The sequence below is a fragment of the Protomyctophum parallelum genome, assembly GCF_964188405.1.
Source record: "Protomyctophum parallelum genome assembly, chromosome: 15".
Taxonomy (NCBI): Eukaryota; Metazoa; Chordata; class Actinopteri; order Myctophiformes; family Myctophidae; genus Protomyctophum; species Protomyctophum parallelum.
Genome location: NC_139710.1, coordinates 18,281,953 through 18,303,107, shown reverse-complemented (window position 1 = coordinate 18,303,107; position 21,155 = coordinate 18,281,953). Strand labels below are relative to the sequence as shown.

The window sequence follows — 21,155 nt, the reverse complement described above, 5'->3', positions numbered from 1 at the left end:
AAGTCTGAGTTAAATGAACACAGGGCAGTGTACTGTACTCTCAAAAGAGCGGCTTGCTATCAGCGCTGATCAGTTCCATTGTTAATGACCGTTCCTGACCTACAATCCTTCACGGACTCGCATGATACACCTATTTTGCAGATTAAAGCCCAACACACCGTCTGCGAACGCCGCGCGTCAAAGCAGCCGCCTCCGTTATTTTCAATGAACCTATCCCACAGCGGCGGCGTCCGACGCACGCTGGCGCGCGTTCACGCCTCGCCTGACGCTCCGATACGCCACTGTTCTATTTTCCAGGCGTTGCAGCGCTGCAACTTCTGTGCCGCGTTGCTGCGCACCCGCTTCACAGACGGTGTGTGTTGGGCTTTAGGCTGCAAGAAGACATCTAGTTGGGAATAGTGCTGCAATACATCCCTAACAAAATTAAGCAAAATCCTGTGATTGCAATGCATGCAGACAGCCATTTCAGGAACAAATTAGATTCCAATGCTTTAGATTCCATTTATTGTTTATGGCACAGGAACACTACTGCATGTGAGGATGTTATGTGAAAAACCTGTTTCATTACAAAGCATTAAAATCAGAGGTGATTTTTGTTGTTGCAATAAGCAATATTTAGACTACAGCAGAATATTACCTGCCGACATTAAATTGAAAGCTTCAAATTAGATGTCAGGAAGCATACTAGTTTGATTTAGCTGTCAGTTTTCAAATTATCTCTGCTGTGTACTACCAGTATGCAGAAGCTGTATGTTTGTGTTTATTATCTCTGCTGTGTACTACCAGTATATAGATCGCCTATTTAAATAAAATAAAATAAAAAGTATCTAAATATATGCTCATATTATCCTTAGGAAGTATTAAGAAATTTGTATAGAATATGCATATAGGGCTGGAATACACATGGACCTATACAGTAGCTGCAATTTGCAACTCTAGATTTTTTTTAATAATGGGATGAATCTAGAGTTGCAATACTCTCCATTGACTCCCCAGTCCCCACTTATCCAATAAATATCGTTTTGCTATAAGTTATTCATGCATCCCTCTTTTATCCATCCGGTGAGATGGGTCGCCGCATTTTAGGAGCACCAAGTAACTCCTCCAGGTGCTCCTCTGAGTACTAGACCAAAAAAAGTTGTGTGCAGCCCTGGACATAGCACTGTATAGTGTCGTTTCATTAGATAGATATACCGTGACTGAGAGGTCAACATAACGTTACACAGAACAAACAATGTTCAGGCTCTTAGGTGCCGATCACACCAGACACTGTTTGCAGGCTGAAAAACACAGGGCGTGTCGCCTTTTCCTGTGCAGTCTACAAAGCAGAACAGCTTGCAGCGCCTTTGTCTTGATCTTACCAGGCAACCAGATACTCACCTGTCACTCAATTTCAAGCCTCGCACTGAACTGATCACTCAAGAGATCTCCTAGCCCAGCCCTCTTAACTAAAATGGGAAAAATGCAGCGATGATGTTGAGTGCTTGTACTGCTTTTATTTTATTTTTTTGTTTTAACTTGAGGCACCCTGGGTGCTCTTCCAGAACAGTGAAAAAACAGTGGATGTCATCAGCACCATGTCCACTCCTTCTTTCACTTTTTAAAATATGTAAATGACTATATTTTTGCATCCTAAAAGCCTCAACATTTGTTGTTTATGCGTACGCCTGTAATGTTTTTTCTGCCCTATCAACACTCATCACTGATGCTGTGATTACTAATAACATCACTACCTTCCTGTAACCTTCTCCTCTCCTCCTAACAGGGGCACAGTGTGTAATGTTCTGCTAACCTGCTGCAAGGACAGTGTGTGTCGCCTCTGGGCAGAGACGCTGTTGCCGGGCGACAGCCTCCTGTCAGGTCTCCATAACAACCATAGCAACATTCCTCCCAATGATCCGGTCCGGTCCGCTGGCACCAGCAGGAAGAATGCCTCTAATGGGAAGACGCAGGGGGAACGACCTTCAGAGGTGAGTCTCGAAATGTTTTGTCAGTGTGCGGTTGAATGGCACAGGTTGGATTGAAAATAATCTGATTTGGCTACTAAAACAACAACTTCAAGTACACTTAATGCATTATAGAAGACGCAGAATCATTCTCCAATTAAGGGTCAGTGGCTGAGGTCATTATGCACAAAGGAACAATTCCATACACAAAAAAGCTCAAGAGCATATTTCCACTTGTCCTTGACACATTTGTTTTCTTGCCTTTTTTATTAACGCACTATTTCGGTGCCCATATTGTAACAGTACTTAAGCTATGACACTGACTGAAGTCTCGCAATTTAATTTGAAAGCACAACACAGGAAACGGCCTTAAGGTTGACATATAATCTAAGCTAGCCAAGGTCACGACAGCAACGCATTAAAAGGATTATGTTTTTACGATACTGTAGCACAGCAGTCATATATATCATCTCCGTTGAGTAATGCCATGCAAGAATAATCACACTGTAGCTTGTTGCTCATCCTGCACGGCCTTGCAGTGGACAGTCTTCTGCACAGCACTGCTAATGCAGCACATTGGCTATTATTGCAGAGATAGAGAGTAAGAGTGCAAGAACGGGGGAGGAAGGAGATAGAAAAAGCAGAGGAGAGAGGAGGCTTAGCAGAGTTGAAAGGGAAAATTAATTGGCTATCAGACATGAAGATAGTTTTCAAGGCTTAGTTAGTAGTGCTGAACACTTTGAGGGCTTTATATTAATATATGACATATATACCAAGGCTGCCGGGATTGTTTAATTACCTTTTGGAGCATACGCCAAAGTATTTGCATCTTTGATCCATGAAAATGTGTTTGAAAACAGTCCAATGATTTGTTATTGAGCCGACAAAAAAGCCACTTCCGTGATCCGGGTCATAGACAAAGAGCAAAGTGAGCTAAGATTGTCCCTACCCCCTCGTTCACTTTGCATTGGACTCAGTTTCCCAGAAGCCCTTGCACGCAGGCGGTTGGTTGATTTCCGGTTACGTCATCATAACGCGTCCACCTCGTCACCAGGTCCATGACCAATCGGCTATTTATTTTTAATTATTACAAAATGGTGAATTAAACACATAAAACAAATAGTGGGTTTAGCGTATTACGCAGGGGGAGACAGTGGGCCTCATGCGCCAATAAGTTCCTAACTTTTCCTCTTACATTTCTTAAGAGATTCAGATTCATGAAACGTTCTTAAGTAGGCAGAATTGTTCGTATGCATGTTCTTATGATGATGAATCCAAATCCTCGTAACTTGAAGGGGTGTGCCAGTTCATTCAAATTATCATAGGTAGACGCCCCACCTATCCTAATTAGCATCCTAATTAGCATAGGGAACCGCCCCACCAATCCCCATATAAGGCATTGGGAATTCACTTTCCTACCTGTGTTTTACCCGCGTATATCTTTTCTTCGTCCGAGCATAGACATGGTAACGCCCCGCCTTCCTCTGATTGGCCTACCGACACTGCCGGCCTTACCAGTTCCCTCCGAGGTGGAAGATACATGCTGGATAGTCTGCCGCGAGGTTACTCCGTGGTGGGGAATACAAGTACGATATAATACGCAATAATGACAGCTTGACACGCGCGATAGTAACTTTCATTTTTGTAGAAGAGGCAAACTAATATTGTTTATGCCGTTGGCCTGTTTATTTATTGTACTGTAAAAAGGTCTCTTTTCCCTTGATCTTTATATTTTTTTGTATAATAGTATTATTTTACTATAATTAGATTAATACATTGATCTTTATCTTTTTTATTATATTATTAGTTTACTATAATTAGATTAATACACTATAATCAACACTAACACTTTAATTTAGAACACAGCCAAATCAAATCATAGTACATACGTGTTCAATCAATTATTCAATCAAAGCAAACTGCACAAACAATATTAGTTTGCCTCTACTACAACAATTAAAGTTACAAGTTACTGTCGCGTGTTGCCATTCTCTTGTACTTCTCACCACGGAGTACCCTTGCATCTCGGAGGTCAGGCAAGACGGGCAGTGTCTGTAGGCCAGTCAGAGGCAGGCGGGCGTTACCATGTCTATGCTCGGACGTAGAATAGATATATACGCGTTTTACCCAGGTGGTTTTGCATGACTCCATGGCCTTGCCTGCAGTCACACCTGTGTGTGTGATGGCAGCACACAGAAATCACAGGACCTCACACACCGAAATAAAGTTGAGTGAATGAAGTCAAGAATACCTAAACTAAATGTCTAAATATGGTGGAACACCAGACTCCAAAGATTATACAAATCAATAGTACTGTGGAGGTCCTTCTGAAGTGAACAGCAAATAGTATTCATGAATGTATTTTATTATTTATCTCACATTAGTCAACTTATCACCACTAGACATCAATGTAAATTAGCTGAAATGAGCATATTGTCATGTTCATAAGTAGTGGATAATAGTCAGGGGTTGACACAAACGGTTGCCCGACTGCCCGTGGGCCGTGGCAAGTAAATAAATCGTTCGGGCAAGCGGAGTTTGCTTCCAGGTTTGCCCGAGGAACAAGTGCATTACGTCTTCATTAAATATTATTGGCTATTCATGAACGATTTATTTATATTTTTTACAAATGGCAGTTTGAAGTGACTGTGACTCGGCAGTTATTGGCTTGGCTTCAACTGCTTGGCTTCAACTCAACTGGTTGGGTTGGATTGTAACTTTCAGGCCAGTTGAACTCTAAAGCAGTGGTTCTCAAACATTTTCAAGGACCACCAAATTGACATGCATTCTGCAGACCCATCTGAAAATATTTTCAAAATGTTTAGAAAATAGCCGATCTACAAGCTCAAAATGGGCAGTAATGGGACGCTTTGTGAGCTTGTAGTATAAAATGGGATTAAAGTGGTAAAAATGTTCCATATTTTGTTGTGGACTGCCTGGAACTTCCTCAAGGACCCCTTGAGGTCTCCAGACCACACTTTGAGCATCTGGCAGAGGGCTTTGTTTTCAGATTGCACTTAAGAGGAGCATCAGTGGGGAAAATTAGCCCCATTTCTGTGATCTGTGTCGCACACACCTCACATTTATTATTACTCTGACATTGTTCCTGTTCCTTTGACAGTTAAATTAAATTAAATTAAATTATTTATTTATGATGCATTTGTTGGCTACACAACTCGGAGTATGTTTTAGTACGTTGAGCAACAGCTGACTTAGGTTTGTTGCTGAAGGCTTATTATGCTCCATCCATACACAATGCTTAAATCTGGTTTGCTATAATTTTGAATATGGCCATTTACGTGGTTATGGGACTTGCTGCCAATTATAGAGTTTGGGGACATGATAGATTACAGGGAGGAAAGAAAAATTGGTATGCAAATTCCTCCACTGTGCCCCTAGGACAGTCTGTGAGAGTACATGTGTGGAATTATTCATTAAAACATCACAGCCTGCGCAGGATGAACCATAATACTGTTTTTCCTCAAGACTGGCTTGATGGGCAACACGGAGAAAACGGCCTGTCGCCTGTCATGTGTGTAGACTAGAGTGAAAGATTTTCTGCAGAATAATTTAACTAATAATGATTCAGGGTTGTACAGTCATGGTGCTGTTGGACAGCATTTCAGTGCTGTTATAACTTAAGTACATTGCCGATTTGTTTACGCAGATATAAAACGGATTCAGAGTCTGTGTGTATGTGCACATGCCTGCCAATTGTGAAAAAAGAAAAAAATCTGCCATCATTTGGCATGTTGGCCACAAATCCATCTGATTTGGTACGGAATGCAAATATCGGAATACTTCTCATTGTTGATGAGTACATTGGTTTTAATCAATCTTTTTGTTTTCTGTCCAGTTGAATCTGCAGGAGTCGTGGCATTCGTCCTTTCTCCGAAGCGTGGTCCAGCCATCCGTGATGGGCAGCCTGCCTCATCAGCAGAGCCGGCACTACAGTCACAAGACTGGCAACAGCAGCATGCCTCACGCCAACGCCCTCTGCCACTTCCACATTGCTGCCAGCATCAACCCTGCTACAGGTTAGAAACGGAGGCACACCCAGCTCTATGTCCCCCAAAAAGTCATTGTGGATCTTGCAATGAAAATCCTTCCTTTCATGAATTCCAGCCCAGTGCTTTTTTGCCTGTGTTCGCCTGTCCGTTTATCTGTGTCAATCCAATCAATGTGAAACTTTGCATTCACATCCTCGCAACGCCAAGGAAGAACCTCTGCCTCAGATCTTTCCACATGGCTTGTTATTGTGCCACCAGGAGGCCGACTTTTGCAAAACACATTCTTTATATTACTCCTACACATTTGTGGAAAACCTTACACAAATCAGTTAGCATTATCTCTATAGTCATGTCTTCAAGAATGTTTCATATTCCGTCTTAATTGGCTTCCAAATTTAACAGGAGTGGCCCACACAAACGCATACCAGCAGCACAATTCTTTGTTCTTCATTTCTTTTCACTCCAGACATCCCGTTGCTTCCTTCCATCTCCTCTTTGTGCGGGCTGGATGACGGAGAACCAGGAGGCCTATTCACTGTCCACTGGCTCAACAACAAGGAGCTCCACCTCACGCTAGCCATGGAGGTCTTCCTCCAGCAGCTTCGGGGCAGTCTGGAACAGAACGAAAGCACCCAGGAAGGTACGCCAAAGACGAGATGATTATAGATGGTAAAAACACCCCAGTATACGTGGATGTTTTTTGTCTCATCGTTACTTTGACCCATTTTGGGCGGGAACCCCTTTTGGTATTTTAAACATTATGTTATAATTTAGCTATTGAAAAATAGCAGATCTACAAGCTCATAGCGCGCGCCACCGAGTGGCGCACTACGAGCTTGTAGGTCTGCTATTTTTTTTTAATCGTGAAAATATTTAATTCAGAAAACTGGAGGATATAGAAGAACTTTAAAAAAAAATTAGGTCGGGTCTAAATGGGTTAAAGAGGGATAAATGAAAACAATTTGTTGCATTTTGAGTACCACAATTATGCTTCATTTTTATTTAGAACACGAAGATGAGGATACATTCAACGAGGAGAATCCTGCTACCAAGCCAGTGTCCGAGGATCCCCAGGGACCCATGCAGCTGCATTTGGCGGCTGTGGAGCACCAGGTGGAGGTTCTGCTAGAAGACTGGAACAAAGCGGCGGACATGTTGTTTAGCATCCACCCCATGGATGGCTCCCTGTTGGTCTGGCATGTTGACTGGCTGGATGAATACCAGCCGGGCATGTTCAGACAAGCACAGGTAGGATCGTGGTACTGATGGATGCTGTATTCTCTCTTTTTCATCATCCAACTTTTCCCCAGTTTGAGTGGTGCAACGAATTTCAGAAACGGGTCTCATGGTTGCAGCTTACGTATTTCCTGTAGGCGGACTCGACATAGCTGCGGGTTTTAAACCCTCACCAGGCGCACCTCTTCTGATGGATATTTTTCCACCAAAATATATTTTTCCACCAAAAGACTATAATGCAAGGACTGTATAAGGACTGTATAAGGACTGTATTAAATAATAATAAACAATAGCTTAGGATCGATAGCTTGAGAGCTAGAGCTAGAAAGAACTCCGGAGCACCGGAACTGAATAAATACTTTAGAAAGTAATCTAAGTACCATAAATACTCTTTACCAGAATAGAAGCAGAGGGCTTGTAACTTTACAGAAATGGTTATAAAAACCTTTTAGGCTATAATGAGTAAAAGTCAGAGTATAACAGAGTTAACCAATATACCTTAGAATGAATTTGACAGACACAAGAAGAGAACTCAGACACGCAGAACTTAGAGGGAGGTTCGATCAGATATATTCACCATTGTTTCGGGAGAGAAGAAGACATGTCATCCGGACAGCGTTTCACAACGATCTCTGCCCATGTTCAAATTGAACAGGGTTGATATAGCATACCGTAATCAATACACCGAACAATGTGTTGAACAACAAGGTTAAAAAACATATTTGTTAACAAATGGACAGATAATGCAAGACGTCACGAATATTGCACACAGGAACTATCTCACGGGGCAGAGATAGTCCGAACCTGCAATATCAGTTTAGTGGAACCGGGGGAGACAGGGCAGTTTACCAGTCTGTCAGAGCGAATACTAACTTTCAAGGGCAAAAACACAGAGGCTGGGTGTTATGGCCAACGAAAACAAAACAATTCTTATCTACCAACGCTGGCTAGGGAAAAGGGGTACTATCTAGTCTCCGGCGGGGCCAGAAACATACTATTTTAACGTCAGTGGGACAGCCGGACATCAAATGTCAGTCCCAGGGCAATTAAAAAAGATTAAAAGGTCAAAAGGTCAAAGGGACCCTTCACCCATAAAATATATACAAATTATCTATCATCTTCTACTACAGTGAACGGTAGAGTGACTGATGTTAGTCTGCCTCTAATGTAACTTACTCTTTTACCTGCTTTTTACTAACATTGCAAAGATGCCCAGAACATCGAGATGAACCAGTTTAGTTTATGGCTGATGTTTGAACACAAGGCTGCTGTACTTTATACCTCATACTTTAAATGCTTAGTATGAGTTATAAAGTACAGCAGCCATGTGTTCATAAAACATAAAGATTGGGTATTTGGTAAGACTGACGTTATGTATTTTGGAATGTTGCCACTACTGTTGGAGCAGCCATAAACTAAACTGGTTCATCTCGATGTTCTGGGCATCTTTGTAATGTTAGTGTTAGTAAAAAGCAGGTAAAAGTAACGTTTGAGGCAGACTAACATCAGTCACTCTACCGTTCACTGTAGTAGAAGAGGTGCGCCTGGTGAGGGTTTAAACAAACTCTGCAGCTATGTCGAGTCCGCCTACAGGAAATACGTAAGCTGCGAATATGACACCTGTTTCTGAATTTGTCTATAGAAATCTATGTGTGTCCCTGGGTCCCTGGCTGGTTCTGTTCTAGCACGAAAATAGCGTGACACTTTTGTGCAGCCTAACACACACACACACGCACGCGCACACAGTCACACACACACACACACACACACACACACACACACGCACGCGCATTAACTGTATATTCGGTTGTGACAGTACAGGGACAGTACAGTACAGTGCAGTAGAGGGACCCCCACACGATAACTGTCATTTCTCAACCATTTCGGACGCAGGGTGGCTCGCCGGAACCGGGCCTGCCCCCTGGGTGCCTTCCAGGGGGTCTGGATGTTACGGGACCCCCCCCGGGACCCCCCTGTGTCATGTCATAACTCGTAACACAAACATTCGGCAATAATAAGTGAAATCTGCAAGCTCACAATACGTTGCATTGTGTGCTTGCAGATGGGCTATTTCCTGCAAAAGAGTAGAAAGGAGGAAAAAAGGAGCGGTCAAGTAGACTCCCAGTGGACCCCGATCAACAAAGTATAGGGTTTCAAAAGGACAGATGAAGAGTGCCTGTAGCTTGGTGTAAGTCTGTAAAGAAAAGTTCGTACTTGCATGTGTGATCTGGGTTCAGTCATGTGTTGCCAATCTTGTAGATTGGTAACACAGATCAGAAGTTTTTTCTTTTAAAATAGAGGAACAAAGGGGCATGAGTCCACCCATCAGGCTTCACTTCAGCCTATCAGTATTTCAGTGTTCCTCCCACGTAACTGGAGCAGGCTGCCATGTCCTCACTTTAGGCCAACCCGTTATATATTCCAAGACAAAATTTTGACACTCCCATTAGCGGCAGAAAACTGATATTTATGTAATCTGTGACGGTTGACACTGATTGCCCATAAATATTCCCATTCCCAACTTGCTGTATTTTTATGACCCTTCAAGTTCAAATATATTTAGCCCGTTGCATTGTACTTTAGTGTGCTTCTTTGGCAAAAAGCATTAGCCGCCATCTCGATGAGCCTCCTGAATCACTTTGACAGCTGTGATTGTCTGGCACCCCCGTTCTTATAGCTTCCCATCAAGACGGCGAGATAATTATGTTCTAATTAGTGTGACTTCATATGAAATTCGAAAGTCCCTTGATGCGTTTTAACCCATTTTGGGCGGGAACCCCTTTTGGTGTTTTAAAGCATTGTGTTATAATTTAGCTATTGAAAAATAGCAGATCTACAAGCTTGTAGGTCTGCTATTTTTGAAAAATCATGAACATGTGGTGCAAAGCGTTGAATATATATTCTTTCAGAGCGAACGTTTTTAACTTGAATCTTTGCTTCTGGGAGGTGGTCCCTGAAACGACACATTTTCAGATAGGGGTCGGCGGATAATTACATATATTTCTGGGGGTCCTTGACATGAAATATTGAGAACCACCGATATAGAAACATGAGGTTTTTCAGAAAAAAATACATTTAAAAAAATATTTCTTTTTAAATTTCGACGTCAGGCCTAAATGGGTTAATCAGCAGCCAAATGATGAGGTCTGTCATGATGCAGCCAGTCAGTCAGTCAGTCAGTCAGTGAAGTCAGGGGACCTGATAGAATCGCTGTCAGTGACATGCAGGTTGATTAGGCCTGGCTGGTTTCATTAGATAAAGGAAACTAGACTAGATGCATATTCCCGTGCTGATTAACATTTATTAGGATGGGGAATAGGGCTGCGACGGGTTTGCAACGATTGACGGGTACATTTGGATAGGATTTGGTGTGACGGGTGGGCTCTATGCCCTCTGGTCATTAATTGTTAATGTGCATTTTCTGAGTCTGAGCTGAAGAGACATTGAGCTTTTATTGTAATTATTACATACTATTCATAATATAAAGCCATTTAACAGTAACACACTGAATAATAATAATAATAATAACTAGATAAAGTGCCAATCGGCACAGGTCTCCACCAGGATTCTTCCTCAGCCTAGTGGGAATATGTGTGCACATTTTCATCGCAATTGGACGCTGCGTTGAGGAGTTGTGGCCATTTGCTACTCCTGAAAACTGTAGGAGGCAATCGTGGCCAATCAGGATGGAATATGAGAAATCAAACAAACCTGTCTTGATCACATGACTATGGAGATGATGTGTACCGATTTGCGTGAAATTTGGATAAAATGTGAAGGAGTAATAATAGAAAATGTGTTTTACATATGTCTGCCTCCTGGTGGCGCTATAAAGAGCAGATGTGAAAAATTCCAGGCAAAGGTTTTTCCTTGGCCTCTAGGGAGTTGGCATACAAAGTTATCCACAGATCCGTGCAGTTAGAGGTAAAAACACTTTTGGGCCAGTTATAGCGCCACCTTGAGGCTGAGTTGAAATTGTTCATGTGGCATTTCGTCCTCGGCCTAGTGGGAATGTGGGTGCACAATTTCACGGAAATCACGCGATGTGTTCATGATTTGCAGCATTTTGTTTGAAACTGAGCACTCCTGTGAATTTTGGAAGCCAATCTTAACCAATCAGGATGGAGTCTGAGAAATCTGAAAGACCGGTTTGGTTGAATGGCTCTAGAGAGACTGTGTACCAATTTGCGTGATGTTTGGACACAATCTGTAGGTGTACTGTGCAAAAACTTGTTTTGCACAAAGCGGCCTCCTGGTGGCGCTATAACAGGCCGTTCTGGAAAGTTTGGGGCAGAGGTTCATGGTTGGCATCCAGGGAGTGTGTGTGCAAAATTTGGCATCGACCGGGTTAACGGTGGCCGAGATTAGCTGCTCACGGACACACGGACGGACGGACACACGGACGGACACACGGACGGACGGAGTGCAAAACATACTCTCCCCACAGCCTTCGGCTGGTGGAGACAATAATAGGCAAATATATTTTATTTTGGCTTTTTTATTTTATTTTATGGTGGTCACTGGTCAGTCACAAACTCAGTCAGTCTCAACTTCTCACAACTGGCCAATAAAGAAAGATAGCGGTTCTGTTCAGAATCTCTCGTCCACAAAATAATAGAAAAAGCTCAATTGTGGTCTGGATCAATAAGCAGGATCGTTAAGGTGCTCATTATCAATAAAAAATTAACTAGCTCCATCCATTAAGTAAGTAAAGACCGGATAAGTACGACTGTGTCTTGACTGTGACGGTTTCTTTTTTCGGAGCTGATGACCATTTCATCCATTGCCTGAAATAGAGACACCCAAAAAGCATTTTGAGCTGTAACTGTTTTACTGTTAATGAGTGTCACTTTTATTCACTCTTCTAACTGCTACATTATATCAGTAAATTGTACTTTGTAATCTAGCAAGAGGAAGCTTGATCACTTCACCCTTAATCGTTTCATCTACATCATATTCACTCCCAAACTGAAACGGACAAACGTAATTGGTACAAACACAATTCAATTCTAACAGCGGCAAATGGTGGGTACGTTGTGGGGAGTAATACAGATGAGCCTGTCAAGTAACCAGTGATCCAAGAGGGTGTGCGCCAACCAGAACAAATAAGCCTCATTATTGACGTTAGGCTGCTGGGCACATGCTGCACCTCTGCCTGAATACTAGTCTAGCAATAGTGATGCTGCAGTTGATCCCCAACTTTGCTTCCCTTAATATAATTTTTTTCTTTCTCTCCCGTCTTATCAGGTGTCATTCGTGTCCCGCATCCCCGTAGCATTCCCCACGGGGGATGCCAACTCCCTGAGTCGCAGCGTGGTCATGTACGCCTGCATCAAGAACGTGGACCTGGCCATCCAACATGGCCGTCAGCGGCCGACCGGCGGGGGCATGTTGCCCCACTCCACGTCTGCGCTCATCAGCTACGGCGGCCAAGGAAAGCCTCCTCCCAGCAGCAGCCTCCGCCTCAGCATTTTCACACCCAACGTGCTCATGATCTCGGCGCACACCGACGGATCGCTCAACCAGTGGGGCGTGAGCTTCTCAGAGGATTCTTCCTTCTCCACGGTGCTCAGCGTGTCGCACAAGTCGCGCTACTGTGGCCACCGTTTCCACCTCAACGACCTTGCGTGTCACTCACTGCTGCCCCTCCTGCTCACCACGTCCCACCACAACGCCCTGCGCACACCGGATGTAGACAGCATCCTGGCCCCGCCCGGGGCACTGCGGTCTGCGGGTTTCTCAGGCCAGGCTCTTGCGCCTCGGCTGCACGGGTCGCGTCCCAGCCGGTTGTCCCTGGGCACCGTTTCGCAGGATCCCAATGCCATCTACAGTGAGCTGATCCTGTGGAGGGTGGACCCCGTGGGCCCACTGTCCTTCTCTGGGGGGGTCTCGGAACTGGCGAGGATCAATTCGCTCCATGCGTCCGCCTTCGCTAATGTTGCCTGGCTGCCCATGCTCATCCCCAGCAACTGTCTAGGTGACGTAGTATTTATATATCAATGATTTGGAAATGTCATAACTGCAGCTTGTTGTCATCTCTGGAACAACAAGCATGTACCACTGACCAACATTGCACTATTGTAATTATTTTGCCAACATAAGGTCAGTGGATTTATCTGGGAAAGTAGGAAAGACAACATTCTCTATTGTAAATGTCTAAATATTGCAAATCAGACCAACAAGGAGCAACAACACCATTTGTAGTAGTAGTTTTGTCTCTCTTTTCAGGTGTGTACTGTAACTCTCCCAGTGCATGCTTCGTAGCCAGCGATGGCCACTCCCTCAGGCTCTTCCAGGCTGTTATTGAAGCCAAGAAGCTCCTGAGCGAGCTCTCTAATCCTGATATATCAGTAAGTCAACAACCAGTACTCGACAAAAAACTAAAAGAGGCATACGTGAGCCATGCAGAGATGCAAACTTTAACCTGTGTGAAAGAGGAAATAAACTATTGAGTTTCGTTCCACATGCCAGAGATGGAAGAACATAATGCCACTCTTTTAAGAGTCTACACTGGATTACTTGCAGAGAAATTGCATAGATAAAACATGAAATATCATGGGTTTAATCAATGCTTGTTGGGGGGGGGGATCAGTTGATGGACAGTATTCATTGCAGCACAAGAAGATTTTTCGGAATATTCTTTTTGTGTCGCATGTTATCACAAGTTATATCATGTCTCTACAGCAAACAAATTTCAAACTCATGGTAATGATCACGTTATCGTTGCAATGTAAATGCACTCATTCTACCAGGAAACTGACATGCATAACATTTATACTATATGTTATGAATCCTGTCCCTTAAATATGCCCGAATATTTCTCATCTGTGTTTGTTTGCTTGTTTCCATGTAGAAACATGTGGGTGAGGTATTCAACATCATCAGTCAGCAGTCCACTGCAAAACCCGGGTGTATCATTGAGCTGGATGCCATCACTGACTTTGTGAGTATACTTTAGTTAGTACAAACGAGAGGCATGTTGAAGTCAGAAATGAAGAGCTTAGTATATCCATCTGGTCAAAACCACGGAGAGCTCCCTGGATTAGGAGATACGAGCCTTTCTTTCTGAGCCGTAAACAGGGAAGTGAACGGCAGCGCACATGCGTGAACAGCGAGGAGTATGGTGCAGAAGGAGAGGCCACCCCCCCCCCCCCATCTGAATATATTTATTTCGTTTGATATCAATGAAAATGCGCTAGGACGTCCTCGCAATCCATCGGTTGATTTAGCTAGGATGGCTCCCGTCCTACGGTCTAAATGGGTTAAAGGGGACACAAAAAGGTCTTTGAAGCCCATGTCTATAATGTACGATGAACATACTTTTTTGCATTGCATTATAATCTGGTTATCATCATCATCATTTTTCGACCGCGGTCGAGATTGTGGATTTCACAATAACACGCTAGACTTCCCGGTCCTTCATTGCCATCCCCAGTTCCTGCTTACTTACTTGCTTACAATTTACAATTTAGCAGACGCTCTTATACCAGAGCGATTTACTTTAAACAGTAACAAAAAGCATGGCATACATCACATATATAGTGTATAACGATTTGTGGGTCCTGGTGGCACTATAACAGGCCGTTCTGGAAAAAATGGGGCAGAGGTTCATTGTTGGCATTTAGGGAGTGTGTGCAAAATTTGGCACCGACCGGGTTAACGGTGCCGGAGATTAGCTGGTAACAGACGGACGGACGCACAAAACGGAGTGCAAAACATACTCTCTCCCCATGCCTTCGGCCTGGTGGAGACAATTATACCATAAATGCTCATGTGCTTCATAACGTATATAACACACAATATGTAATGTATTATAATGCGTTATTTATAATGCATTACAGACATGGCCTTCATTGAAACTTCCCTGTGACCCTCCCTGTGTGTGTGTGTGTGTGTTATATTATACAGTAAACATTTTGTGTGTCTGAACATGGATTAAGAGCAGTAGAGCACTGAGGTGAGGTAGGATATAACTATGACACCTGGGTGGTTTTAATAGGAGACGGTAAACTCAGCTTAGAGGTGTTCTAATGCAGTTGTTCCCAATCACTGGGTTCCCAAACACGTGTGTGTGTGTGTGTGTGTGTGTGTGTGTGTGTCCGCTGTCGCGGACACATTTTTTTGTGTCCCTTTATTTATTTTTCTAAACTAGAGATTGATGCCGATGAGACATATTGGCCGATATCCAATATAATTAATTGCTGTTATGGCGACATGATTCTGTAAAATTACAATTTTGTCCATTCTGAAAAATAGATATAACGGGGTGCCTGCACTGCAGGCTTAGGCAAATCATATTTAACTTTAATACCTTATATTTAATATTGTGAGCTTGTAGATCTGTTCCAGCAGTTACTTTGGGCTTGTTTATCTGTAAAGACAGAACGATTAATCGGACCAATTAATTCATCGGTCTGATTGATTGATCGAACCGATACCGATTAATCTAAAAACAACAAAAATCGGCCGATACCGATGTGTTTGCCGATTAAACTCCCATCACTATTTCTACACTATTTCAAACCATTTTATTTTTTTCCCAAAAAAGCAGGTTTTCATGAATTAAAAACAATGATTTGTTTTCTCAGTAATTTCATGAAGAAAATCGAAGAAATTCCATACATTTGAAAACAAATGTTGAAGTAGTGAAAATAGCCGATCTACAAGCTGACCTGCTATTTCCAGCGGTTTGGTTCCCAACCACTGCTCTAATGTTCTCTCTTGCCATGTACAGCAGGGGAAGGAGACACAGCTGCTCCATGTTTTTGTTCTCTAATGTTCTCTAATGTTCTCTAATGTTCTCTAATGTTCTCTCTTGCCATGTACAGCAGGGGAAGGAGACACAGCTGCTCCATGTTTTTGAGGAAGACCTGATCCTGGGCAGCAAGAAGGCAGACGGCACACAGGAGACCCAGGCTGCTGTTGACACTGGTACGTTAAAAGAACGTGCTGTGAAAGGAGGTATTTATATTTAGACTATTTATTAGATGGCTATATTTTATCTATATTAGATGGCTTCTGTCTGTTCTATCCTATGAAATATGTAGCTGAGGGACCAGATGTTGCAACGCCTATAGTTTGGACCCTTTGATTCCCTATGAACCAGAGAGCAGCCGCAGACCCTTAGATAAAGCACATACTGTATACATTGGATTGTTTTTCTCAGCCATAATATCCTATAATCTGAAATATGTAGCTGGGGGACCAGACCTTCCAATGTCTATACAGTTTGTAACCTTTGATTACTTATGGGCCACAGAGCAGCCACAGACCCATAGATAAAGCACATGACTTGTTCAAAAACTCCAGACTCGAGACAAAACGAAGGAAAGGAAAATCTGAGGAACTTTTATATTGGCTGGTTTTAAATCACTTCTTATACTATTTGATTTTCTTATTTAACTTTTATTGCTTCTTATTCTACTTTGGGATTGTATTGTTTACCGGTTTATATTTTTGTTCAGTTCCATCATGCTTTTTATATATGCCTTTACAGAATCCTGCTTTTCATGCTAATCCTGTCTATAACAATTTTTAACTGTTTTAACCCATTTTGGGCGGGAACCCCTTTTGGTGTTTTAAACATTGTTATAATTTAGCTATTGAAAAATAGCAGATCTGCTACGAGCTTGTAGGTCTGCTATTTTCTTTAAATCGTGAAAATATTTATTTCAGAAAACTCAGAAGATTTAGAAGATTTCTTTTTTATTTCGAGGTCAGGCCTAAATGGGTCAAACATTTCTGCACAATACGATTTAATTGTTTCATCACTATTTCCAACTGTGCAGTACTAGTATGTACTAGTACGACTACTACTACACTGCATCTCTGTACCTTCCCCTGCAGGGCCCAGCCAGACGGGCTTCTCAGCCCGCTTCTTCCTGGTGGTGGTAGAATTCACCCCGACAGGTCGCTCTCTACTCCACATGTGGCACCTCCACCTGGCTGCCCAGCCTGCCATCATGGGTGGGTACTTTGAACTTTAGGTGCAGGTTATACCCTATGATTAATGTATATACATTATATACATAATGTATATAATGGGGGGGGGAGAAAATCACAAATCAAAAACATGAAAAAGTTTAACAATGGAATGCGGAAGTGCTCATTCTATCTCAATGGTATAGTTTGGAACCATAGCCCACAGGCACCCGCTTTGCAGTGAGATCAAAGCGTGTCGCCACTCTCTTACTATTCCACTCGGGGTATAACACACCGATTGTATGTAACACAAGTGTATTATCTCTCAGCTAAGGAGTATGGAAAAATAATGTTCTATAGAAGACCCTTGTATTATATTGTACAACATGGGGAATTATTAAATAACATGCAGGTAATAGAACTTGCCCATGTTTTTTCTTACACTTGTTTTTTTTTATTACCTCGCAGAAGAACCCACAGCCCCGTGGGAGAAGGATATTGCCACAGCTTCTATGAACTACTCCCAGACGTTCAGTTCCCCATTGCCTCAAAAGAACAAACCCTGTACCTCCAACTTACAGAGCGCATGTCGCCTCAGCCTCACGACACACAGTGTGTACAGCCAAGAGATGGCTCTGCCTGCAGGCGTGGAGATCATCAGTGTTAGCCCATCGGCAGGTGGGGGAAATGAGAGAGACGGACACACACACACAGGGCTTAAAGTTCTCAGTCCTGGGGACGGATTTCATAGGGGTCATTTAATGGGGGTCATTTGCAAAAAATAAATTTCAGTCTTGGGATTTTGTTTGGCTTTAAGCCCTGCACACACACACACACACACACACACACACACACCCCCAAGGTGCATAGCCACAATAGTCATACAACAGTAACAACACTATTCAAGAAATTATTGGTTGAAGGTCTGTAAAATATATTGGCATTGGGTTAAATTGTAGGAATCCCTGCAGTACTTAAAGTATTTATTTAACCATTACTGCTCAACTCTTCCTCTCAGGTCACCCGAGCGCATCTTCTTTACAACCTGCTGGCCGGGCTCCCTACCTTCTCGCCACTTCCTGTTCAGACGGCAAGGTGCGCTTCTGGAAGTGCAGCGTGGCAGGTGCAGAACTCTCGCATACAGATGACGTGATTTATCAGTGGGACGAATGGCCTCTTCTTGTGGAGGAGGGACTGCCCAATAGCAGTGCTGTCACCGTGCCAGGGCGCCCCATAGAGGTCAGTTGCTGTCACTGCAGCCGGATGGCTGTGGCCTACCGACAGACACAGAACCGGCCTCTGAACTCCACCCCACACTTGAACTCCACCCCGGAGCTCAACTCCACCCCGCCTTTGACCCCCAACCCTGAACTGGCTTCCACCCCTCATGTGAACCCCAAGCACCACTTGACACCCACTTTAAATGAGCTCCACAGCCTGAACCTGGACCCGAACCACAGTTCCAGCCCCAACCCAACAATAACCCAACGAGAACCCCCGGTCCACATCGCTGTCTTCCAGTGCGAGTCCACGGGAGGTTCTCAGTGGCTTCTAGAGCAGACTGTTGTCTTGGACCTAACGAGCGACGTGAGCGGTAGCATGGCTACAAGTCCCATTTTACCCTGCACCGCCCTGGACTTCTCTACACCGAATGACTGTCTGGACTCAACTGGTAAGCACCTGGTTCATTTGGACTGGGTTTCCCAAGAGGACGGCTCACACATCCTAACCGTTGGCATCAGGACAAAACTCTACATGTATGGTCCACTTTCTGGCAAGCCTCCAGAACTGGGCGTGTCATCCGACGGTGCCAGGGACCGGAGCTTGTCCCGTCTGGTCCTGCTTCGAACGGTCGACTTGGTGTCCTCCATCGAAGGCTGCCCGCCCATCCCGGTGTCCCTCTCCTGGGTACGGGACGGCATTCTGGTGGTGGGCATGGACTGCGAGATGCACGTCTACTCCCAGTGGCAGCCCCCGGCGCCGCCCCGGCCCAGCGCCGCCATGACCCAGGACACTGACATGAGCAGCAGCGTCTCCTCCATCCTCTCTGCAGTGAGACAGAGTCAGGACGAGGGGCTGAGCCCCGGAGCCACCGCGGCCCCTCCCAAAAAGGCCATTACGAGGTCACTGACGAGCCTGGCCCAGAAGCTGAGTGGAAAGAGAACCGTCTATGACCTGCCGGCAGAGATGGAGGATTCTGGGCTGTTTGAGTCGGCCCACCAACTGTTCCCCACGCTGCCCCAGTACCACCCTGTACAGCTGCTGGAACTCATGGATCTGGGGAAGGTACCGTAATGGAATTGCTTACATTTTAAACGTTTTAAACCAAAAAATAATACAATTCTATTGAACATATGAAGTATCTATACATATAAATGCATTTTGGTGGGCACTTTTTTACTTCTCTTATTTTTTTTCTGACGGGAATTCCCGCGGGAGCCCGGGAAAAGGTCTGAAAATTCCCGGGAATTAAAATGAGCCAAATCCGGGAAAATATTTAACCCTACTGCCTACGGTATGCATAGATTTTAATTTTTCCTTGTTTTGTCATCAGGTCCATCGGGCCAAAGCCATCCTCTCCCACCTGGTGAAATGCATTGCTGGAGAGGTTGTGGACCTCAAAGACAATGCCACAAACCCGGAAAAGCGACTGCGGTCTCGAACCATCAGCGCCGGGGGCAGCACGGCCAGGGACAGCAAGATGTTCAGCAAGGGAGAGCGTTCCTCCACAGACTACACAGAGATCGACTCCATCCCTCCCCTACCTCTGTACGCCCTACTGGCAGCCGATGAGGACTCCAAACCTGGTTGGTATTAAACTATTTTCTATAGGCTATTTGCATAGTCAATATGAATCACTTGGAGTGGTAGAGCAATTACACTTTAAAAAAAATCTATTTTTTTAAATTTGGAATAAAAACTATTATAAAGAGTTTTAGTAATCTCATAAGAGTGTTTTATATAAAATAATCTAGTAAAACCAGCAGGCAGTGTGAGTGACACAGATTTACAGCAGAAAGAATTCCTGCACTCTAGTGTTCTAATTCAATAATTCTGCTGTCTCACTGTCATGCTCTTCAGTTCTCTTCTGAAATGGATGTCTTTTCCAATCATTCTGCCCTATGTGTCCTTGTAGAAAAAGTGAGCACCATGAGTGCGGATAGTGGACACTATGACGAGCTGTTCCAAACGCCCAACATGAGCGATATGGAACCCCTGGATTACGACCAAGAAGAATCAGAAAATGAGGTTTGTGTCTAGAAAACCCTCTTTCCACAGCCCTCATGTCCAAGTCATGTAAAGTCCAATATAACTAATAACGTCACACTCGGGTGGAATAAACCCAAAGACAGACTTTACCACTTTCACCCTAGCGATCCTTATTTTATGCACTTCATTATAGGCAAACATTTTCATAGATTTCCAAAATGTAAAGAAAAATTAAAAAAATAATAATGTGAGATTATTGCGATGTGCTGTGTTGCGAGCTTGTAGATATTATTTTTGCGACTTCTGCCAACACTGTCATATGACAGAGTAGGCTAAAAGATAGTGACAATATGAGATTCATCAGCACAGGATGAGACTCAACGAGAGTCATTGCACTATCGAGGCACACAATGGTCGCTCTGCCCTGTGAACTGTCAAATAACTAATTCATATACAATTCTGCACGGCAACTGACTGACATTCTAGCGCGGTGGCCACATCGTAATATAACCGGTGTTTCTTTCTTGGTATCGCAGTGTAGGGTGCGGTGTGGTTGTTGTACTGATTATACTGTTGACACTGTAGTGTAGTGCCATCAGGATTTTCTGTGGTGTCGTAATGTCTCTTTGCGTGTTCTTTGCTCCTGTTTTTTGACCAAGCTTGATTGGGGCGGGACACTGTTACGGACATTGGGGCGGGGCACTGTTACGGACAATGTGACTGTTTGTTTTGTTCTGCAGTGCAGACTGTAGTATTGGGGGTATATATTGTGTGTGTATATCCAATGCATACGGATTCGGATTTGATTGTGCTTTTTGGTCGGGATACTGTG

General features: G+C 43.7%; 1 protein-coding gene across 1 annotated transcript in view; it reads left to right on the top strand.

Moving 5' to 3' along the window:
* The window catches only part of dmxl1 (Dmx like 1), a 77,232-nt gene that overhangs the window by 13,048 nt on the left and 43,029 nt on the right, over positions 1 to 21,155 (top strand). Inside the window, exons 9-21 of the mRNA XM_083784947.1 lie at positions 1,766 to 1,970; positions 5,803 to 5,983; positions 6,423 to 6,596; positions 6,963 to 7,204; positions 12,440 to 13,169; positions 13,421 to 13,542; positions 14,046 to 14,135; positions 16,021 to 16,123; positions 17,039 to 17,158; positions 17,582 to 17,791; positions 18,132 to 19,399; positions 19,668 to 19,920; positions 20,250 to 20,362. Coding sequence (XP_083641073.1) covers positions 1,766 to 1,970; positions 5,803 to 5,983; positions 6,423 to 6,596; positions 6,963 to 7,204; positions 12,440 to 13,169; positions 13,421 to 13,542; positions 14,046 to 14,135; positions 16,021 to 16,123; positions 17,039 to 17,158; positions 17,582 to 17,791; positions 18,132 to 19,399; positions 19,668 to 19,920; positions 20,250 to 20,362 — 3,811 coding nt within the window. The remainder of the gene's footprint in view (positions 1 to 1,765; positions 1,971 to 5,802; positions 5,984 to 6,422; positions 6,597 to 6,962; positions 7,205 to 12,439; positions 13,170 to 13,420; positions 13,543 to 14,045; positions 14,136 to 16,020; positions 16,124 to 17,038; positions 17,159 to 17,581; positions 17,792 to 18,131; positions 19,400 to 19,667; positions 19,921 to 20,249; positions 20,363 to 21,155) is intronic.